Source organism: Siphateles boraxobius, unplaced genomic scaffold (assembly GCF_051911475.1).
Source record: "Siphateles boraxobius isolate OS27281-9 unplaced genomic scaffold, OSU_SipBor_1 16, whole genome shotgun sequence".
NCBI lineage: Eukaryota > Metazoa > Chordata > Actinopteri > Cypriniformes > Leuciscidae > Siphateles > Siphateles boraxobius.
The window spans coordinates 14595225-14614337 of record NW_027508766.1 but is presented as its reverse complement, the minus strand read 5'-3'; the positions used below and the strand labels follow the sequence as shown (position 1 = coordinate 14614337).

The following is a 19113-nucleotide window of genomic DNA, read 5'->3' as shown; positions in this document are numbered from 1 at the left end:
TATATTATTAGATACACATTTATGTCATTAAATTAATGGTCTACAGGAAACTATTTGTATTTTAGATTGTAGCCATAGTGGAGATAACAAGTTTAACAAATTCTCTGATGGAGGAGCTACAGAAGAGGTGTCAGTATCTCGATTGCTTCTTGGTAGGACATTACATAGTCCTATGCTACTGGCATATTGACTTGTAATCCTTATGGGCACGTATGATAATATCTGATTTATTTTTGTAGGATGCCTCTATGGCTGTCCCTCGACCACAGACTCCACTTCAGGGGGCTTTTGCAGTTGCAGCTCGCACCAGGTCCCGTATACTGGAAAAAACAGGCAGTCAGGATGGAGACAGCCTGCTCCATCCTAGTCGAATTGGAGTGTCCTTCCTGGATGACGCAGCAGTGGGAATTATTAAAGGCCTACTCAAGTCAGTGTCCTTAACGGGGATGGATTATGCCCTTTTTCAAAGTCTTGGGTTTTGTTGTTGGGGTGTACTAGAATAGGTTTTCATACTTGAAGGGATAGTTCACCCAAAAATAAAAATGTTGGCATTAATTACTCACCCCCATGTCATTCCAAACCCGTAAGACTTTCATTCATCTTTCGAAAAACAAATGAAGATCTTTTTGATGTGATCTGAGAGCTATCTTTACTCTCCATTGAAAGCTACACAATCATCACTTTGATGCTTCAAAAAGTTCATGAATAGATCGTAAGACTAATCCATAATGAATTGAGCGGTTTTGTCCAAATTTTCTGAAGAGACACTGTGGCTTCATATGATGAACAGATTGAATTTAGGCTTTTATTCTCTGATTGGTCGGCTGGAACAGTGTGTTGTGATTTGTCAATGCTTTGAGCTTGTTTCAGAAATGTTGGATCCCTTCCCATAACCACGAGTATCAACACACTACTAACGCAATTCAACCAGGCCTCGCCCCTTTTTTTGCATATGCTTTGGGCGGGAATTATTTAAATGAGGGAAATTGTCATGTGTACGTCCCTGGAAGAAAACTCAAGACTACAGTCGAGGCATTTCAGGGAGTTCAGAAACTGCTTAATAATATAGAGAATAAATCCCTTTGGAGTGGACTTTGTTTTTTGCAGACCTTCTTCATGCTCGAACAGCAACATTACACACTAAAGAAAGCATAATAGGACCTCTTTAAATTTAAAATATTCATTAGTGTCATTATTGTAGATTTTAATTGCTATAAAAGCAAAATGCAAGAGCAAATAATTCAAGTAAAATGTTCTTACACACCGGTTGTTATCACCTAACATTGAGTGCGTTTACATGCACCCTCATAATGGGCTTATAATGGGATTTTGGCAATATTGCAATTAAACTTTACCTCATTTAAACGCAATACTTCTATCAAACTATGCGATAAAACTCATAATCATAATAACCATATTTACATTAAATGATGTGGCGTACGCAACAGGCATGTAAACACCTTAATCTTTCATGAATGAACTCTGTGACATTATTCTGAAGTTTCTCCTCTCTAAATCGCTAAACTCTTCAACACAACTCGCTGCGCAGTCTCTGCTCCGTGTCTTCATCCAGACGACATGAAGAACGCTACGGCAGTGCGCTGCATTGCGATGTTCATCACGGCACCAAATGATATCCTGTACGTCCATAAAAAATTATTTTGAATTTGATGCGAGTAGTTTAAAACAATGGCCAGTATCATGCATACTGTAATGCCTATCTGAGTGTGGTATAACCATACTTATTAGCGAATAATTAGAATAATGAAAATTGCATGTAAACTGGAGTGAAGAGTTTGTATCAAGTGAACATCTTCCTGCGATTAAGACCTTTCTCTGATTATTAGAAATAATCGCATTATTGTTGCACATGTAAACATAGTCATTGTCCTCAGTCATCATAAGTGACTTGATTCCCCCAGTGATTCAAGTTTTGCATAATTCTTTTGCGTAATTGGTTCTGTTGTGGGCAGCTATTTGCAATGCTCATTAAAGGAAACACATGTCTAAGTAAAACAAAAACTTGAAAAAATTAGGAAATAATCTAGTTCTCATTATGAACATAATGTCTCTTTCCTGTGAACAGGGTTGGCAAAGCTAAAGAAGTCAAGGAGGTGAACATTGACCCAACAGAAAGACACTCTTCAGCAGGTTGGATTAATGTGTCCTCATCATTTAATACTGCCATTGTATTGAACTACAGTGTTATTAGTTTGCCTTTTTACACTCGTCTGTGACTGGTTTTTACGTTTTTTCTAAAAATGTAAAATTCTTTGCCTTCAGCAAGGTTACACTCCCCTCTTGGATCAGTTCAGAGGTCAGGAAAGAGCACCAGTCAGTCTGGAATAGAGACTCTGCGCAGAAAGTCAGTGGAGTCTATGACCACACAGAGGTTCGATATTTTAAATATGATAAGAGATAAAGAGATTTAGGAAATACTGTACTTTCAGAGAAGTGCCTGTCTCTTCTCTGCTGGTAATATAGTAATATAATAATAAAATCTGACTACATAGAGGTGTGCTAATGTACTAATTAACTAGCATACTTTCCATTCAGTGATCATGTAAAATAAACATTCATGATAAAAAATATTCTAATTTAAGAAACTTTTTTTTTTTTTAAACGATTCTGTCTGTGTAAGGAGGGTCTCCAAACCCAACCGCTTTGATAAGAAGTTCCTTATTTTTGGCTCAAAACCTGAAGAGCAGAAGGACAGGTTAGTGAATTTGCTAGCTGTTATTTTAGGGTTTTATTTATATATTTTTTGCTATGTTAATTTCATGTTTTTTTTAATATATATTTGCATTTCTCAGTGTTTCATTCAAAGCCTCAATCACCAGTATTCTTTGGAAAGCCAATGATATTCTCCTCTTGGTGGCAGAGGTACTATAAAAAATATGAACACGTTCTATGTGTATTAAGCATTTGGTGTTAAATAAGTTGATTTTAGTGTGTAACTGAACTATATGTCACCATCAGGAGTTCTATAAGAAGAAAGAGCGCCGCTCTATCATTCGTTCTGAGCAACTACAGGAGACATTTGATCAGTGTGCAGAGGAGATTCAAAAAAGACTTCTTATCTACCAGAGTCAGTCACATGATTACCACAACAGCTGCCTGCAAGGTTAACTCTCAAATTTTGCCCTCAAATGTTATATGGAAAAAGATGCAAGAAAGTAGACCAGTTTTAATTCAGTATGCAGCTATTTTGATAATGTCACCAATGTATGATGCTGTAGTGGCACAGCAATTACCAACTTCACATTTAAAATTCTCAAAAAGCATTTAAATTTTCTAAAAAAAAAAAACTGACACGCCAAACATTGAAATTATTGGTTACACTTTATTTCGATAATCCACTTTTATACATTCGTCTAACTATAAGTAACTTTGCATTTATTAGTATTAGTATGGGGGGCTTGAGATCATCGCAGGATCCCCCTTTTGACACTGGACCTGGATCTAACCTATGTGACATAGTTGTGTATGATTTGTAAATATGGAACAGCCTATACCTACACTGCTCAAAATTGGGCCAACTCCCCAAATTTTACTCGGGTCGGGAGGTACTCGTGTCGTACTCGGCTCGTAATTCCTCACGCACAATGCGAGCCACGACCATACAAGCGCCTGTGAGCTCGTACAACAGCAAAAATCGGACCGTGTACGGCTTAACATTTAATTTTGATGGTCCACCAAAAGACATTCTCCTGACTATAAGTACATTTTCAAGTGCAACTTAAAACTTATTCTACTAAGCCTAACTCTAACCTAACAGTCTTCTAATACTCTGTGTTAGTTCACATGTAGTTGCAAATTAATGAGTTAGTTGACATGTAGTAGCAAAATTACTTAGTTTGTTAATTAAAGTTACTTATAGTTTATAGTTTGACTTTGAGATGAATTAAAGACACTACAGGCAAAACCAGTGATTATTCATGCACTGGTCAGTTTTGAGATTTTAGGCTATTTTGTTTCCATAGCTTGTTTTTCTTTCAGACTAGTGCTTATTTTATTGCACATCTGTTGATTTCAATTCCACTACATATCTTTGAAAGGCTATCTACATTCTGAAGGTTTTTACAGAAGGGTAAGGGTTTGTTCATATTTCATTCTCCTGACTTATGTAGTTTATTCCTTAAATAGGGTGAAAATCTATGGCTGTTGACAGTATTTCTAATTCCCTTTGTAAAAACCTACTCTAATACTCTAATTATTCCAATACGTCAACATAATGAAAAAATAATTTTCAACCTGACTTCAACCAATGTTCAGATTTCTGTTCTGCAATCAATGCGTATTTAATTAGATAATGCATAATTTGCACATTTAAACATTTCAGAAAACTTGTAATACAAAACAGGTTTCTTAATGTACTGCAATCAACTGGGGAAGTATGGTGATATCTATTTGTTAACATTTTTACCCTGTCTTTTTAAATGTTACGTGCAATGTTAAATGTTATGTGCAATGTTTTCGAAATATACCATACTGCCTTGCAATCCCTGTAATAACAAGAGTTCGAATTAAGAGACAAGATCATGTTCATTCAGATAACATGACAATATGTGACAGTTTTCACTCTGTGTAGAATTTCAGGTGCAGTTGAAGGCCATTGAGCTGTTTCTGTCTAGCGTACCAGAGAAGCTTTTCTCTAAACTAAGAGATCAATACCTTGAGGAGCTGACGCAAAGCATGAAACAAATTCAAAACCAGTTTGAACTAGTTCAGCAGCACAGTGAACAAAAGAGGGTATGTGAATAAATGCAGAACAATGGTAAGGGCAAAGGGAAATGATCCTGTCATAACCCTCCTAAGTTCCTCTCTTATAGTCACTGTGGGTAAGAAGCCATTTAACTGTCATGATGCAATATTACTAATATTTATCACAGATATTTGTAAACTATTATGCAGATATGCACCTCTAGCTATGTATAAAGCAGTCACCAGGTTTCTGCTGTTCTGTGGCCTGCTGTCATAGAGGGAGCACAGTGGTCAGTTGCGTGTGCGTCTGAGCCATCCGGCTTGTGAGACAGAACTGAAGCAGCTGGTGGAGGCTGAGGACGAGAGACAGAGAGAACAGAGACAAACTATCCACAATAACAGACAGGAAGTTCAGGTTACAGACTTACTGCTTCAGACTTTCACTCAAATATCGCTGTTCTGTTTTTTTAGGTTTTTTTTAAACTCACTAAATTTAAACTCGGTCTTATTTCTGGACAGGCCTGTATCCTCAAATACGCAGAAGAATTTGTCACTGCTCTTTCCAGGTTGGCAGAGGCCTTACTCTTTCAGTTCGACAACCTCATAACCATCCATGAGGTTCAAGTGGGACGTAAGTTTATGAATTCAATTAATAGTATGGAAATGTAGATGGTGCCACAACACAGGTTTTGGTATTGACATTTTATTCATAAGCAACATAAATCACATGATCAGTTTGGCTGAAAAAAATAATACATGTTTAATATATGCACAATTTTATTGCAGTGTTCTTGGTGTCAATGGGTCTTTCAGGCTTGTGATCAGCTAAGGACAAAAAGATGGAAATCCATTTTCCCCCTCAATTCATTATGACTTATAATAAATCATTTTTATTTTATTATTATTATTATTGAAAAAGGAAAACAATGTTCCCCCGATTCAATTACTTTATAATAATAAAAAAAAAAATTGTGTATAACTTTATTTGCAACACAACAGTAAAATTACAATACTAATATTTATGGCTGTCCTAATTTCTTTGCTTTCAAACGATAAACCATAGATAAACGAAAACGATAAACCCAATATCACTTAACCCCCCCCTGTGATTTTATTACCGTCCGAATCCAGAATGTCAGGGGTTTGTTCTCCAAGCACCCGTGTAAAAATCCCTGGCTGAATTACCTACTGTTTTTTGACAAACACCAAGGTTTTGTTTTGAATTGCTGTCTGAATCCACATCTCTGAGTTTACAAGAAGAGATCCCTTCAAAATTCACTGTTTAAATCCTTTTTGATCACTGCTGAGCACCGTACGTACGATAACTGTTGCACTTAACTGTAGTTTGCATGCATTTTAAAGATGTACACTTTTATTACTGAAAAGCTATAAAGTATTTACAAGAACAATATTTCATTTAAAAAAAATGAAGAATTAAATAAGTAGAACATTATTTTCATATTATTAAAATTAAATACAAACTCATGTCCACACGAGAAACAATTACCGTCCAAAAAGGGCTTTAGAGAGAGAAAAAAACTGCAGGTTTATTTTAGTAGAGCTAAAACTTATGTTGCAATATTACAACAGTGGGCCTTACAGGGTTAAGGAAGAACAGAGCTAAAGCTTCTTCAGAGCTTCTCACCAAGCTCTTTCTGTCAGTCTTGTGAATGCATCATAATGAGCACATCCAGATTTCTTGAGGAGCCAAGTGCGCTCCACTCGTAGCATTTGTTTTACATACGCATACAAACAAGCACCTCCTGAAGACAAAGAGTTGATGACATCTATTGCCAGGTGCCCTCGTATCCTCCAATCAAAGCACTCACTGCCCTCTCCCATCTAATTAGGTACTGAGACCTATATATCAGTAAAATAAGTGCAAAAAAGGTCTGCACTCTAAAAATACTTGTATGAGTTTCAAGCAGGAGATAAAAAAAATAGTAGGCTACAATCGTTACGGCTATTTGCCTTTGTCAGGGTAACAATTTCACTTGTTCTCAATAGTTATGCACGCTACAGGTCTTCAGGTGATCATGATCATAATTAAATAATCAAGTAATCAGTCCACAGACTCCAGTTTAACTCCATCTGAAACAGCAAATGTGCCCTCTTATAGAGAGGAAGTAAAATCTTTGTGTGGAAGGGTTAGGCCTAGGGTTAGGAAACAAATTGATGTAGTTTGAGGAATCTTCGTCTGCTTTTCCCCTTCAGCGTGCCAATCGGAGTATCAGGCAAAACAGTGAGAGATCTTGAGTCACGCTAAGTTGTGGCTGGCGCGCCATTATGAACAAAAAGAGCAAATAAATATAAGATAAGATGGCAAATAAGAGCAGTATTTTACTGTCTGTTTGCACGTGCATCAGTCGGAGTGTCTGGTACATGTAAACAGTGAAAGATCTTGAGGCTGGCGCGGCGCTTATAGGTGACGTTACGCGTGTCCCATTATGAACAAAAAGAGGGAATAAAATGTAAGATAAGATGGCAAATAAGAGCAGTATTTTACTTTGTTTGCACACGTGCATCAAATTGAGTGTCTGGTAAATTTAAACAGTTTGAGATCTTGAGGCAGGCGTGACGCTAGTTTGTGGCAGGCGTGACGCTAGGTTGTGGTTGGCGCAATGCTAAGTAGGTGTCAAGACTTGCGCTCCGGATTAAATATAAAGTAAGATGGCAAATAGGTAGGCTAAATAAGAGAAGTAGTAAACGCGGGATGCATGTCTATTTGATCATGTGTATCAGTCGGAGTGTCTGGTAGCTGCAAGGCAGGTGAAAAGCGTTTGGTTAATGATGATTATTGACCTATTGTGCGTACCGTTCTGGCTGCCGCTGACTGCAGGGGATACACGCTGCATTTTGTTTGAAAAACTACTTACATATTGTGTGAGGTCCTGAGGCAGGCGCATATATCCATGACGGGTCCCGTGGCAGGCGCATATAGCGGTGACGGGTCGAGTGAGAGGCGCATATAACGGTGACTGGTCGAGTGGCAGCTGGCCCTAGCAGTGACGGGTGGAGTGACAGGTTGAGTGGCAGCTCAGACTGCCACACAAAGATTTTACCCCTACTGCTCTTATACTCACGGGCACTCTGTGACGTCATGACACTTAGTGACGTCACGGACTGTCGTCGGCCAATGTAATTGCCGTGTGTATACAGCCGTGTGTATTCAGACCCCAGTCCCAGAGAGACCTTGAAGTTTTCCTTTTGTTCACTCACAGATTTGTAAATGTGTCTCTGCCAGCTGATGGTTAGAGAAAATCTTTTTAAAACTATACTTACCATAACAATTTAACATTACTTCATTTTTAGTAACAAAATAGTGCAACACGTGACTTATAAAAGTTAACATTCCCCAACACTGCTTACAATAATCATTAATTTTCTTAATTGAACCTGAATATATTTTTGGAAAAGCAGGTGCTGAACAGAAGAGGGAGAATATCTCTACACTCATCCGCCAAGCACAAACCGGACTTTTGCTGGAAGACAAGAGCAGTGCTCTGGTGGAGAAGGGCAGCAGGTGTGGAAAAATCGTAGCCAAGAAAAATGTCTTTCAAGCACCACTGTTTTTTGGGGGGGTTTTACCTTGTGATGCATGGATTTTTAATTTCACATATGGAAACAATTTTAATAAGTGTTATTTTAATATTATTTGTATCATATTTTAGTATTTATTTTTTTATAATTTCGGTTTTCATTTTCAGTTTTGTCAATTTCTTTTCTTCTGTCACACACACACATATATATATATATATATATATATAAATGTATTTCAGTCATTTATTTATTTTAGTTTTATTTAACTGTAACAACACTGATTTAAATTTTTGGGGGTTTTAAACAAGAAAATAATGATTCCATATCTAATAAAATGTAATAATTCTAAATTCATTCATTCTGATAGTTACAGATCTGCAGTGATCACCATGCATTAGAGGGTTAACTGTTAATGGGACATTAATTGTGAATATTAAATTCTGAATAACGTGTTGATTTGTAGAACATGGTCAGGCATTTGTTACTTCGGATCCACTGATGACAGCACATTTCATAAACAAGCTCAGGAAACGGCCACCATCACAACTGCTAAAACCACACTAGGGCATTTTAAGACCATTGAGGTGCGAGATACCATGCATGAGGTAAGTTCATTTTAAATGAGCTCTGTTCTCGTCTAAACATGTCTGATAGAGCATGATAATAGGTTATGTACTTTTGTGGATCAGCATTCAACAACTGTAAATAAGCTTTATGCACTAGCATTTACAACAATAACATAAGCTCTATTGGAACTGTAAAGTGCTGATCAAATGAGGCTGCGGCAGATGCTAGCTCATCCGTTTAGAGGTCTGTGACATCATGCATTAGTAATTTGCTAGGAGCAGCCTTTTTCCTATGTTTCTAAAGCAGAACCACTGCTGCAGGCTGAATGTTAAAGAATATGAACATACATAAATATAAAACAAGTGTTGTGCTTGTGTGCCTGTGTTAAACGAATAGTTCAGTTCAAAATTAAAATTAAATCATCATTTACTCAAGTTTTTCCAAACCTGTATGAATTTCTTTCTTCTGTTGAACATAAAAGAAGATATTTTGAAGAATGTCGGTAACCACAGTTGATGGACCCCATTGACTTCCATACAGGGTATCTGCACACTTTTTAATGTCAAATTTAAGGCTTTTTAAGACCTTTTTAAGACCTGAAGAAATCAAAATTAATACCTTACATTAGGGGTGCGCAATATTGACAAAAATATGACTCAATATTTTCAAAGTTTTGTTGATAATTAGAAGATATTTATATTGTGTTTATGTACTGGTACCATGGCTGGTTTAGGCCTGTTGTTGACAGCTGACTCACGAAGATACATATATTTTTCATATTGTATGCACTGATCAGTTCACAGCAGTGAAAGAAATTAACATTTTTTATTAAAGGACAATATTTGCAACCTTAAACTCCAGGGGCATTTTCACACCATATATGGACTTTTTTTTTTTTTACTTAGAGGTATGCATCACCTTTTATGTCAAATTCTAACATTCAAATTAAATTATATTAGAATAATAACACAATGCCACTGTTGCCAGTTAAATTAAATCATTAAATCAAAATCCATCTTTGCAGTGCAGAGGAGACACAGCAGCAGCATCAGAACTGGCATTAATATATTTACACTCCATTTACAATTGCATAAATAAAGCTATGAGATATTCAATTCTTTCAATTCTTAATTCAATATTTCAATATTAACTGATTTCTAATTGTAACATTTTAATGGCAGGGTACTTTAAATGTGAAACTAAACCCGCCAGTAGGTGGCGGCAAGTCTCAGGGAGTCATTCATTCAACCGATTTGTTCAAACGGCTGATTCATTCAGGAAGTGCAATTGAATCGTTAAAATGATTCATTCAAAACGCGGATTTCAGTCAAGAAATCATCGCTTTTGCATTAAGACTCTGCTACGGTTTCATTTTGAAATTCTCGTCAGCGAAATAAAGGGAAAACAAACAATATTGACAATATTGTTTATAAAATGTAAATCACAATGTTAATTTAAGTTAACTGTTATATACAATAAATATGTTTGCTATTGTGCACGGGAAAACAGCCCTCTTGCTGATGTAATATTGTATGATAACAACAGATGATAAAATACAAAAACTTTATACGTCTATTGGGGAAAATACCTGTAACTGCACTGACACATCACGCAGTGAAAGCAAGCGAGACAATGCGATGTCAGATCGCAGTGCGCCCTCGTACATAGTTAACGTTAAAGTAAAACAATGATTACAATATCATAATAGACAATACACATCGCACACCACTACACATAAAGAATGAACTTACAATTGAACTGAAATTAACCAGCTTTCTTCTCCTTCTCTCCTGCTGTTTCGCGTGCAGGAGACAGACGTAATGCTGGCGCGAATGTGACGCGAAATGTCACGTGAACAAGCAAATCCACAAAGAACGAATAATAAATTAAAAAAGTACGCTAATTACATAGTTTTAATTTAGAAAACATTAAGATATGTCTTAAGTCAAATTGCCATCGAAAATGTAAGACCTTTCATAAGTAAAAATAAGACTTTTTATGGCCTTAAATTTTTTAAATCTAATGTAAGACTTTTTAAGGACCCTCGGACACCCTGTCCATAGTAGGAAAAAAAAATACTATGGAAGTCAATGGGGACATCAACTGTACATTCCTCAAAATATCTTCCTTTATGTTCAACAGAAGCAAGAAATTCATACTGGTTTGGAACAACTTGAGGGTGAGTAAATGATGACTGAATTTTCTTTTTGAAGTGAACTAATCCTTAATCTTCCCCCAGCTCTATTGGCGGAGGGTTCAGGAGGAGCTGGACAAAAGCCAGCGAGAGTGTGACGCTCAGGAAAGACAGCTGAAGCAGTGGCACGACCACTGGCAGAGTCAGCTAACAACCCTCGCTTCACTCAACTCTGAATGACCATGAGACCATTATGAACGCTGACAGTCTAAGCCAAGGCATTAAACACCATCAAAGAGAGGAGACACTACAACACATGGATTTGTCTAACAGGAACAACTGTGCTTTCACCACTGAACATTTACACGCTTATCTATTCCATGTTGCCTGATTCATTTAATGATTAATATAACGGCTGTTGCTATTAATATGCTAATACAAAATTTGGTATGATAAAAATGTTTATTCCATTTTCAGTTTCTATTGTTTAGTGTTGTGCAAGGATTAAATAAAAAGAAATTCTAAGAAATTCAACATCTTAGTTCAACAAGTTCATAAAACAGTACAATAAAACTCCCATGCATACAGAATAATATGTAAACATAAGCTCATGATAAATTAAGCACTAAAATAGTGATTTACAGTCCATTTGGTTTAGAGTTTTGAGATTCAGCAGCATGAATTCTCATTGTAGACATTTTAAAATTTTTATGTTTGAGTACAAGACCCTAAAAACCGTGTTTCATAGCTCTCTGGAAATCCAAAGACATAACCAAACTGCCTTGACTTCAAAGTTCATGTCATCATCATAAACTTATGGAAGCTCCTGTTCTTTGAGAAACATTTTTAGCGTTTTCGTAGGAGAATATCCCAACTTTCTCTCCAACGTAGTGCAGCAAGCTCGTCTGACATTAACGCTGGCCGGCCGTAGGTGAGAGGACTCAAGTTGTGGTAGGACACATATACTGAACAAAGGACTGCCAAAATAACACCACCAAATGCTTTCTTTTGAGCTGGGGATCTGAGAAACAGCATGACATACAGATATGAGCATAGACATGTGATCAACACTGCTGTGATACAATGATAAACATACAGGTTTTAGACAGATATGCAAATTACAACAATGTACATAAGATCTTCAGTAACTGATGGTTTTTGGACAGAAATCTCTTACCTCAGTACATGGATGTACAGGTGCTCTATGACAGTCGGTATCTGCAAGATCTTGAAGGTGAGTGCTGGAAGATAGTGATACAGAAACAGAGTCTTCTCCATTAGGAAGAATGGCAGGTAATTAACTGCCCAGCTTCCAAAGCAAACAACACCAGCCAAAACGAGCTGTTCCCAAGCATCTAAAAGAGAAGAAAAAGAAACAAACCGCGGTCTCTCTCTTTTACAGCACTTTAGACACTGTTGCTCCTTTGCTTTTAAAGAAGATTAAAGAAAATAGTATGACGCGTTGGGTATAATGTGCACACTCGCTTCCTTGAGAGCAGCCAGAAAAATGGAGAGCAGCTGGAAGAAAACAATACCTTTTAGTTTTTTTTGTTAATTTTGTGGAAGTGTTTTGTGAACTGCATACAGAAAGGCCTTCAAAACTGCTAGATCAGTTTAAATTTGGACTCTTAATTTGATACAGTGGTTAAATTAACGAGAAATAAAGCTTCAACTTTGGACATTTCCAAACAGCACACATGTAACCGTCTACAACAGTATTGCGTCAGACTTTGCGCTATAGACCCCCTGAGGAACAATTCCATTTATTCTTTGCTATAAGGAAGGGAAGACTTGTCTAAACTTGTTAAATCATACAAATCAACTCCATGTTAGATGTTAGACCCTTTACCGAATAAGCTACTGAAAGACTCTTCAAGAAGTCATTGATCCTCTTCTTAATATTATTAATTCATCATTCATTGTCATTAGGATAAATACCAAAAACCTTTAAGTTGGCTGTTATTAAACCTCTCATAAAAATAAAAAAAAACACATATTGATCTAGAGAAATAGTTAATTACAGGCCGATCTCAAATCAACCTTTTCTGTAAAAGAATACTAGAAAAGGCAGTATCCTCAAAACTATGTTCATTCTTAGAAAGAAATGGTATCTGTGAGAATTTCCAGTCAGGATTTAAACCGTATCATAGTACTGAGACTGCTATAACTAGAGTTACAAATGATTTGCTCTTATCATCTAATCGTGGTTGTATTTCTACATTAGTGTTACTGGATCTTAGTGCTGCATTTTATACTATCAACCACAACATTCTTTTGAATAGACTCGAAATTACATTAGCATTATTGGAATTGCATTGGCATGGTTCAAATCATACTTATCTGACCATTATCAGTTTGTAGCAGTAAACAAAGAGGTATCATATCGATCACAAGTTTAGTGGAGTACCACAAGGCTCGGTACTAGGACCGTCATGTGGCAGTACTTCCAGGCACATACCTTGAGGAATGTCTTCAACTTTCCTCCGTCGCCTTAGCAAGTAGGTTAAAAACAGAAGACAGTATACCACCAGCACAAGGTTTGCAATGGTCCAAGTTACAAAATTCCCAATCAAATGAATTTGTGCCTGCATTAAAAATAGAATGTTATCATTCTGTAAAACACAAACATAAAATAAAAACCAAATGAATGATGTTGACGTACATTACTTGAAGGATGAAGCCAGTATGCAATGTTAGTGTCCATTGAGATCCATTCAAGAGGTGATGAACTATATTTGTGCTCTGAGTCTTCATTCTTTACTGTCAGCATCTTCCACTGTTACTCAAACAGAAATTAAGTGTATTCATTCTAAAACACCGACTCTAAATGGCTTTTCTGATGATTGACATAATTAAGATCAAGATTAATATTTAATATTCACCTGCAGCTCAAGAAATTTGGCCATAAAAGTGAGGTTTCTGTTGACGTCACCGTGAGTAGGTGACTTCAGCTCCAACTCCCTTTCCTTCTGTTCCTGACCTGTACAGATAAGTGTTAAATTGAAAAAGAAGATATTAGCAATATGAAAACATTTACAGATGTTAATTCTCATACTTCTGCCATAGCGGTGCTCCTCCACGTTCCACATGCCACTCTGATGGTAACCTTTATGAATCTTATCTCCAACCACCTCCAGCTGTTTGAAACCCCACTCTGGCAGAGACGCTCCACTGAGCTGCAAAACATTACAAAACAGGTATAAATAACTCTCTTAAAGGAATACTCCACACACAAATCTATATTCGGTCACCTTCATGTCATTCCAAAAATTACTTACTTTCTTGTATGGCACATAAAAAATATATTTTTATTGTTTTGTTCTTTTCTCAATGAGCTGCTGTTTGGTTTCCAACATTCGGTTACATGTCAGTTTAGGGTCCAATTCTTACTATTAACTAGTTGTTAGTGTGCATATTACTAGGATATTGTCTGTTTATTAGTACTTATAAATCACAAATTAATGCCTTATTCAGTATTACCATATTCTACATCCCTTAATCCTACCCAGTCCCTAAACTTAACAACTACCTTACTACCTTATTAATAAGCAGTAATAAGGAGTTTATTAAGGCAAAAGTCATTGTTAATAGTTTGTTAATAGTGAGAATTGGACTCTAAACTAAAGTGTGATCCAACATTCTTCAAGTTTAATTTAATCCTTTTAAGGGCAGTAACAATAACTAATTATATACCGATATGATAACACTTTACAATAAGTTTCCTTTAGTTAACTATATTAGTTGACATGAACTAACAATGAAAAATACTTCTAAAGTATTTATTGATCTTAGTTGATGTTAATTTCAACATTTAAAGCATTATTAAAATCAAAAGTGTTATTTTAATATTGTTTAATGGTCCTGAGCTAACATGAACCATCCATAAACTGTTGCATTTTTATAAACCAATGGTATCAATGATTAATAAATAATACCATATTAAATGTATTGCTCATTGTTAATTAATAATATATAAAGTAAAAAAATAAATAATAATTAATACATCGATTTTGTCCATGTATTTCTGCATAAATTAGTCTCAAATTTGACCAAGTCTAATTTTTTCCTAAAACTGTATACTGTATTATTAATACTTTTGTACACATTGTACAACTATACAAACCTTCAGAACAGCAGAAGTGTTCACATGGACTAGTCGCACCTCTGATAAAATCGTCTTCCAGATCTCTCTATCGGACTCCCTGTTCACTACGTCCTACAGTGCAATGAACACAATGTATAACAAAACCCATTTTGAGTAAATGTGAATATTTATTTTAGACCTCTGGGACTGAGATCTTACCACTCTCCATAGATTTTGAGCCGGCATAGACACATTAAAGTCGATGTATCCAGACACTTCCTGTGAGTGTGGACTCATGGGGGCTGCAACATCATGTCTTAAAAAACAAAGCAGTCAGGTTATTGATTACTACCAATATTACAAACATTATTTTGTTTTATTATCATTGTTAATTTGTTTAAAATTAATATCATTTAAAAAAAATATTATGTTAACAATAACAATTTAATATTAAATGAAACTTGGTGGTGGAACTGTATTACGTGTTTAGGTAGCGAGACGTCATTCCATGTAGCAGCTGAATAATATCGCCATGTCTGACAGGTCTGGGCGGGCTGCTAACCACAAGACTCTGCCTGCGGTTTCAAATTACAATACAATTCATGTTAATATTCATATGACTATTACATATGAAAGGTTCATATGAACCATATAACCAACAAATACATACCGCCCAGGGTCTTTAATAATCCACCAGTTGTTGACGTCTTTGAAAGGATAGCAGGTCACCTGCTGCTGGTGGGAGCTACCGCGGCCATTTTCATACCTTAGAGAAGCATAGATAAACTGTAAAGATCTGCATGAAGATGTGGTTGTTTAGGATTACATTGCCTTGAACCTGCAGCTTTGTGACTGCTGATGGCTCACCTGATTGGATAGTTAACCTTGTGGGAGTGAAGCCAACATGGAACAGGTTTACTGGACACGGTGCGGAGAGTGACCTGTGAGCCGAAAGCTACATCCAAGGGCTGCCCCTGAGTGATCCGGGCTAGACCGCCCTTTATGGGAGAAATAAAGGAGATGACTATAAACACATAAACGCTCCTGTGATAATATTCACTATTCAGGTAGGTGAATATTACAGTGTGTATTTGAACATATCAGTTTGAATAAATTGTGTGCACTACTGTTCAAAAATATTGGGGTCAGTATTTTTTTTTGTGAAGAAATTCAAGTCACCATGAAATCAGAATTGACAATTTTTTACGGAATATTGCAGTATTTACTAACATAATTTTTGTTGTCATGTGCCCTCGTAATCTTTAATAAAAATATCATTCCCTCCTCCTTGACATCTCTTCTCTGATGACGCGTTTACTTGCATGAGGAAAGGACAACCTGTCACTCATATGAGATCACATCAATAGCAAACCACACCGATCCAGTCATTTCCCATTGAAAAAATGAAGTCCTGCCCTACATTTTTTTTTCTTGTTCGAGAACCCGTTTCACTTGGATATAGTATGTCACAACAGGCTATTGCAACTTCCATTTCATAACAATTTTGTTCAGCGACAGTGCATTAGATTGATCAAAGTAGTGCACTTAATACAGGAATTTTATCTGTACCTCTAGACTTGCTTGAAACGCACTGCTCATCATCTGGTCATGTGGTCCACTGCGATACAGCAGTGTAAGATGGACATAGAAAAATCCAAGGTACATGATGACGGGTAACACCACAAGTGCCAGGAAGCGAATCAAAACCTGGACCACTACTTTGCCCTTTTGACATAGATCACAAAATCATAAAGTTGTACCCATAGGGATGTAAAACCCATGGATATTTGGTAACTATTACTCACATGGCTTAAGGTTCGATCTCCAATAAGTTGCCAGGTGTGTACAGCTGCCAGGCCTAGCAGTAACAAGTATGTGAATATACCCATGTACTTCACCCTGAAAAATAAGAAAAAGAAAAAAAAATTCTACTTAAATTTCATTCGTAGAGCAAGTTCAACCATTTTGTTTTTTCACTTTCTAAAGAAAATGCGAGTGGTGCTTCACAAAAGTAATCTTACTGTACATACCCAATTCCACATGCACAACTGACCCCGCAGATCACGAGCCAAAACCATCTAAAAGATGAACTGGAAGAAGAGAGAATGTCATCATCATTACAGCCACACTGGAGGTTGACAAGACAATCCAGATCAGAGACTGACAAATCATATTAGTCTACAATACTTACTTGCGTGCTTTGTGGAAGCGGAAGTAAGACAGTACAGCTAACAGTAGGAAAAAGATTAAAACAGACTCCAGCAGCATGAAGCGTGATTGCACAATCATGGAATTTTCTGTTAAAATGAAACAAAAGTACTTAACCTCACATTCAAGAAAAAACATCCACATACAATGACTTGAAAATGATATGGTAAGTAGTTACCCATGAGGAGCAGCACACTGGCCCCCAATGCTGAGAAGTGGGAATATCCCAGTTCCACCACCAGAAGATAAGCAAGTGGTACACAAAAGGATCCAGCAAGGGCCGGTATTATCCGAAGGCTCCAAACAGGAACATTACTGGTATATTCTACAATGGACCCCAATAATAATCAATAAGAGTAATGCAATTGCTAAACCCTGTGTGAATTTATGGCAGCGTAACATGTAAAAAATAAAGGGAAAGTTCAAATGTTGTCTTGACAAAGCCTTACCTGAACGCTCATGACAGTTTAAAGGTTATACAGTATAAGTGTTAGTGTGTCATGTAGTTTGAATACTTAAGTGCTCTGGCTGGTTGCTAGGACATTGCAAGGTAGTAGATTCTAGAAACATGCGTTTGGTCTTTTAGGGAAAATATATAATTAGTCAGAATAGCAAGCATGACTGTGACTGTGTGCCAAGATAGTGTGTGTGTGTGTGTGTGTGTGTGTGTGTGATACAGTCAAATGTTTCACTGTTCATTTCATATTAAAACAAAGTACAATTAAAATTCAATGTATATGACTTTGTGCATCAATAATGATCATTTTAATGGCTTTGAAATGTAAGATATGTCAGTGCAAGTTGCTTTCAGTTAAGACAGCTCAAATATGCATTTTAGTTTGGGACTAGGCTCCGAGTCTATCCACCAAGGGGCCCTGGCCCTAAAATAGTTTAATATTACTCTTCTATAAACAGTTAGTCAAAACTGGATTAGTGACACTAAAAAAAGGAAGATCTGTACATGAACAACTGGTAGGCTTAGTCAACCCAACATGAAGCTGTATAATATAATCACCTGCTCCAATTCTGTTCCAAACAAAGTTGCCATCAAATCCTCCTAAATATGCTACACAGATAAAAAATACACGTTAGTTAATATATATTAAGTGGTTCATGAATGTGATTTATAAAGTATCAACAATTTTCTCACCTCCAAAAGCTAGTATCATGTGGCCAAAAGGTGGACCACTCTCATCAATAAAAAACACTTGCTTCATGTACAGAGACAGGAACTGTCCATAATAAACTTCATCAAACCTTCAGCAGTACACAAACATGACATACATAGGTGAATTTATTTCAATAAATAAAAATGTTTAAAAAATGACGATTAAACGCAGACTTACACAACAGCTTTAGGAAAGTGAATGCCATTTAGTCTGGTCACGAGCGCAAGTGCTGTCACTGCCACCAGCAGCAGATTGATCTCCACTGTCACACTGATGGGCAGTTTCACACACTGCATCCTCCCTGAACATTCATCAAGGTAAAGCATACAGATATTGCTACATACGTATTAATTTATGCTGCATCTACAATAGCAGAATCCAGCTTGGAAAAATAATTTTGCATATCATGTAAATGCATTTAGGTTTTTTTTTTTTTTTTTTTTTACCTTGATTCAGTTAGATTTTGTTCTCACGAGTTTCGAAAACATAACATTAGGTCAACACTGCTGATTTCGAGTCTACATATGCAACATGTTACTTTTCGCAAAAAAGGAATGCATACATATTCGCTAAAACTTGAATTTATTAAAAAATCCAGCCATGTCTCTGGCACAAGCGACAACTACTTTAAAAACATTAAAATTTGTAAATAACCCAACCGTATGTAGTCTGTGCGCTAGTGTTTCCGGGCAGTATTCTTACATTTC

The 19113-nt window shown here is 36.5% G+C and overlaps 2 protein-coding genes across 3 annotated transcripts in view; one reads left to right on the top strand and one right to left on the bottom strand.

Moving 5' to 3' along the window:
- Positions 1-11479, top strand: part of ccdc180 (coiled-coil domain containing 180) — a 22196-nt gene extending 10717 nt beyond the window's left edge. Inside the window, exons 25-37 of the mRNA XM_077231669.1 lie at positions 66-152; positions 240-427; positions 2087-2151; positions 2284-2392; positions 2642-2716; positions 2814-2883; positions 2980-3124; positions 4592-4752; positions 4982-5119; positions 5224-5335; positions 8125-8227; positions 8708-8849; positions 11051-11479. Of these exons, the coding sequence (XP_077087784.1) occupies positions 66-152; positions 240-427; positions 2087-2151; positions 2284-2392; positions 2642-2716; positions 2814-2883; positions 2980-3124; positions 4592-4752; positions 4982-5119; positions 5224-5335; positions 8125-8227; positions 8708-8849; positions 11051-11185 (1530 nt within the window). The 3' untranslated portion in view covers positions 11186-11479. The remainder of the gene's footprint in view (positions 1-65; positions 153-239; positions 428-2086; positions 2152-2283; positions 2393-2641; positions 2717-2813; positions 2884-2979; positions 3125-4591; positions 4753-4981; positions 5120-5223; positions 5336-8124; positions 8228-8707; positions 8850-11050) is intronic.
- pomt1 (protein-O-mannosyltransferase 1) lies at positions 11389-19113 on the bottom strand. 2 transcript variants are annotated; one of them, XM_077231670.1, is made up of 20 exons: positions 18853-19113; positions 18584-18707; positions 18388-18494; positions 18253-18303; positions 17416-17562; positions 17221-17326; positions 17060-17119; positions 16835-16928; positions 16599-16754; positions 15897-16027; positions 15700-15795; positions 15512-15604; positions 15249-15345; positions 15069-15161; positions 14001-14121; positions 13828-13925; positions 13608-13721; positions 13404-13530; positions 12123-12300; positions 11389-11966 (listed from the first exon to the last, which is right to left on the bottom strand). In XM_077231670.1, the coding sequence occupies exons 2-20, from the start codon at positions 18700-18702 to the stop codon at positions 11792-11794; spliced, it is 2163 nt and encodes a 720-aa protein (XP_077087785.1). In that variant the 5' UTR covers positions 18703-18707; positions 18853-19113; the 3' UTR covers positions 11389-11791. The 2 variants fall into 2 exon arrangements, with proteins under 2 accessions (XP_077087785.1, XP_077087786.1); XM_077231671.1 differs by having other exon boundaries at positions 19066-19084.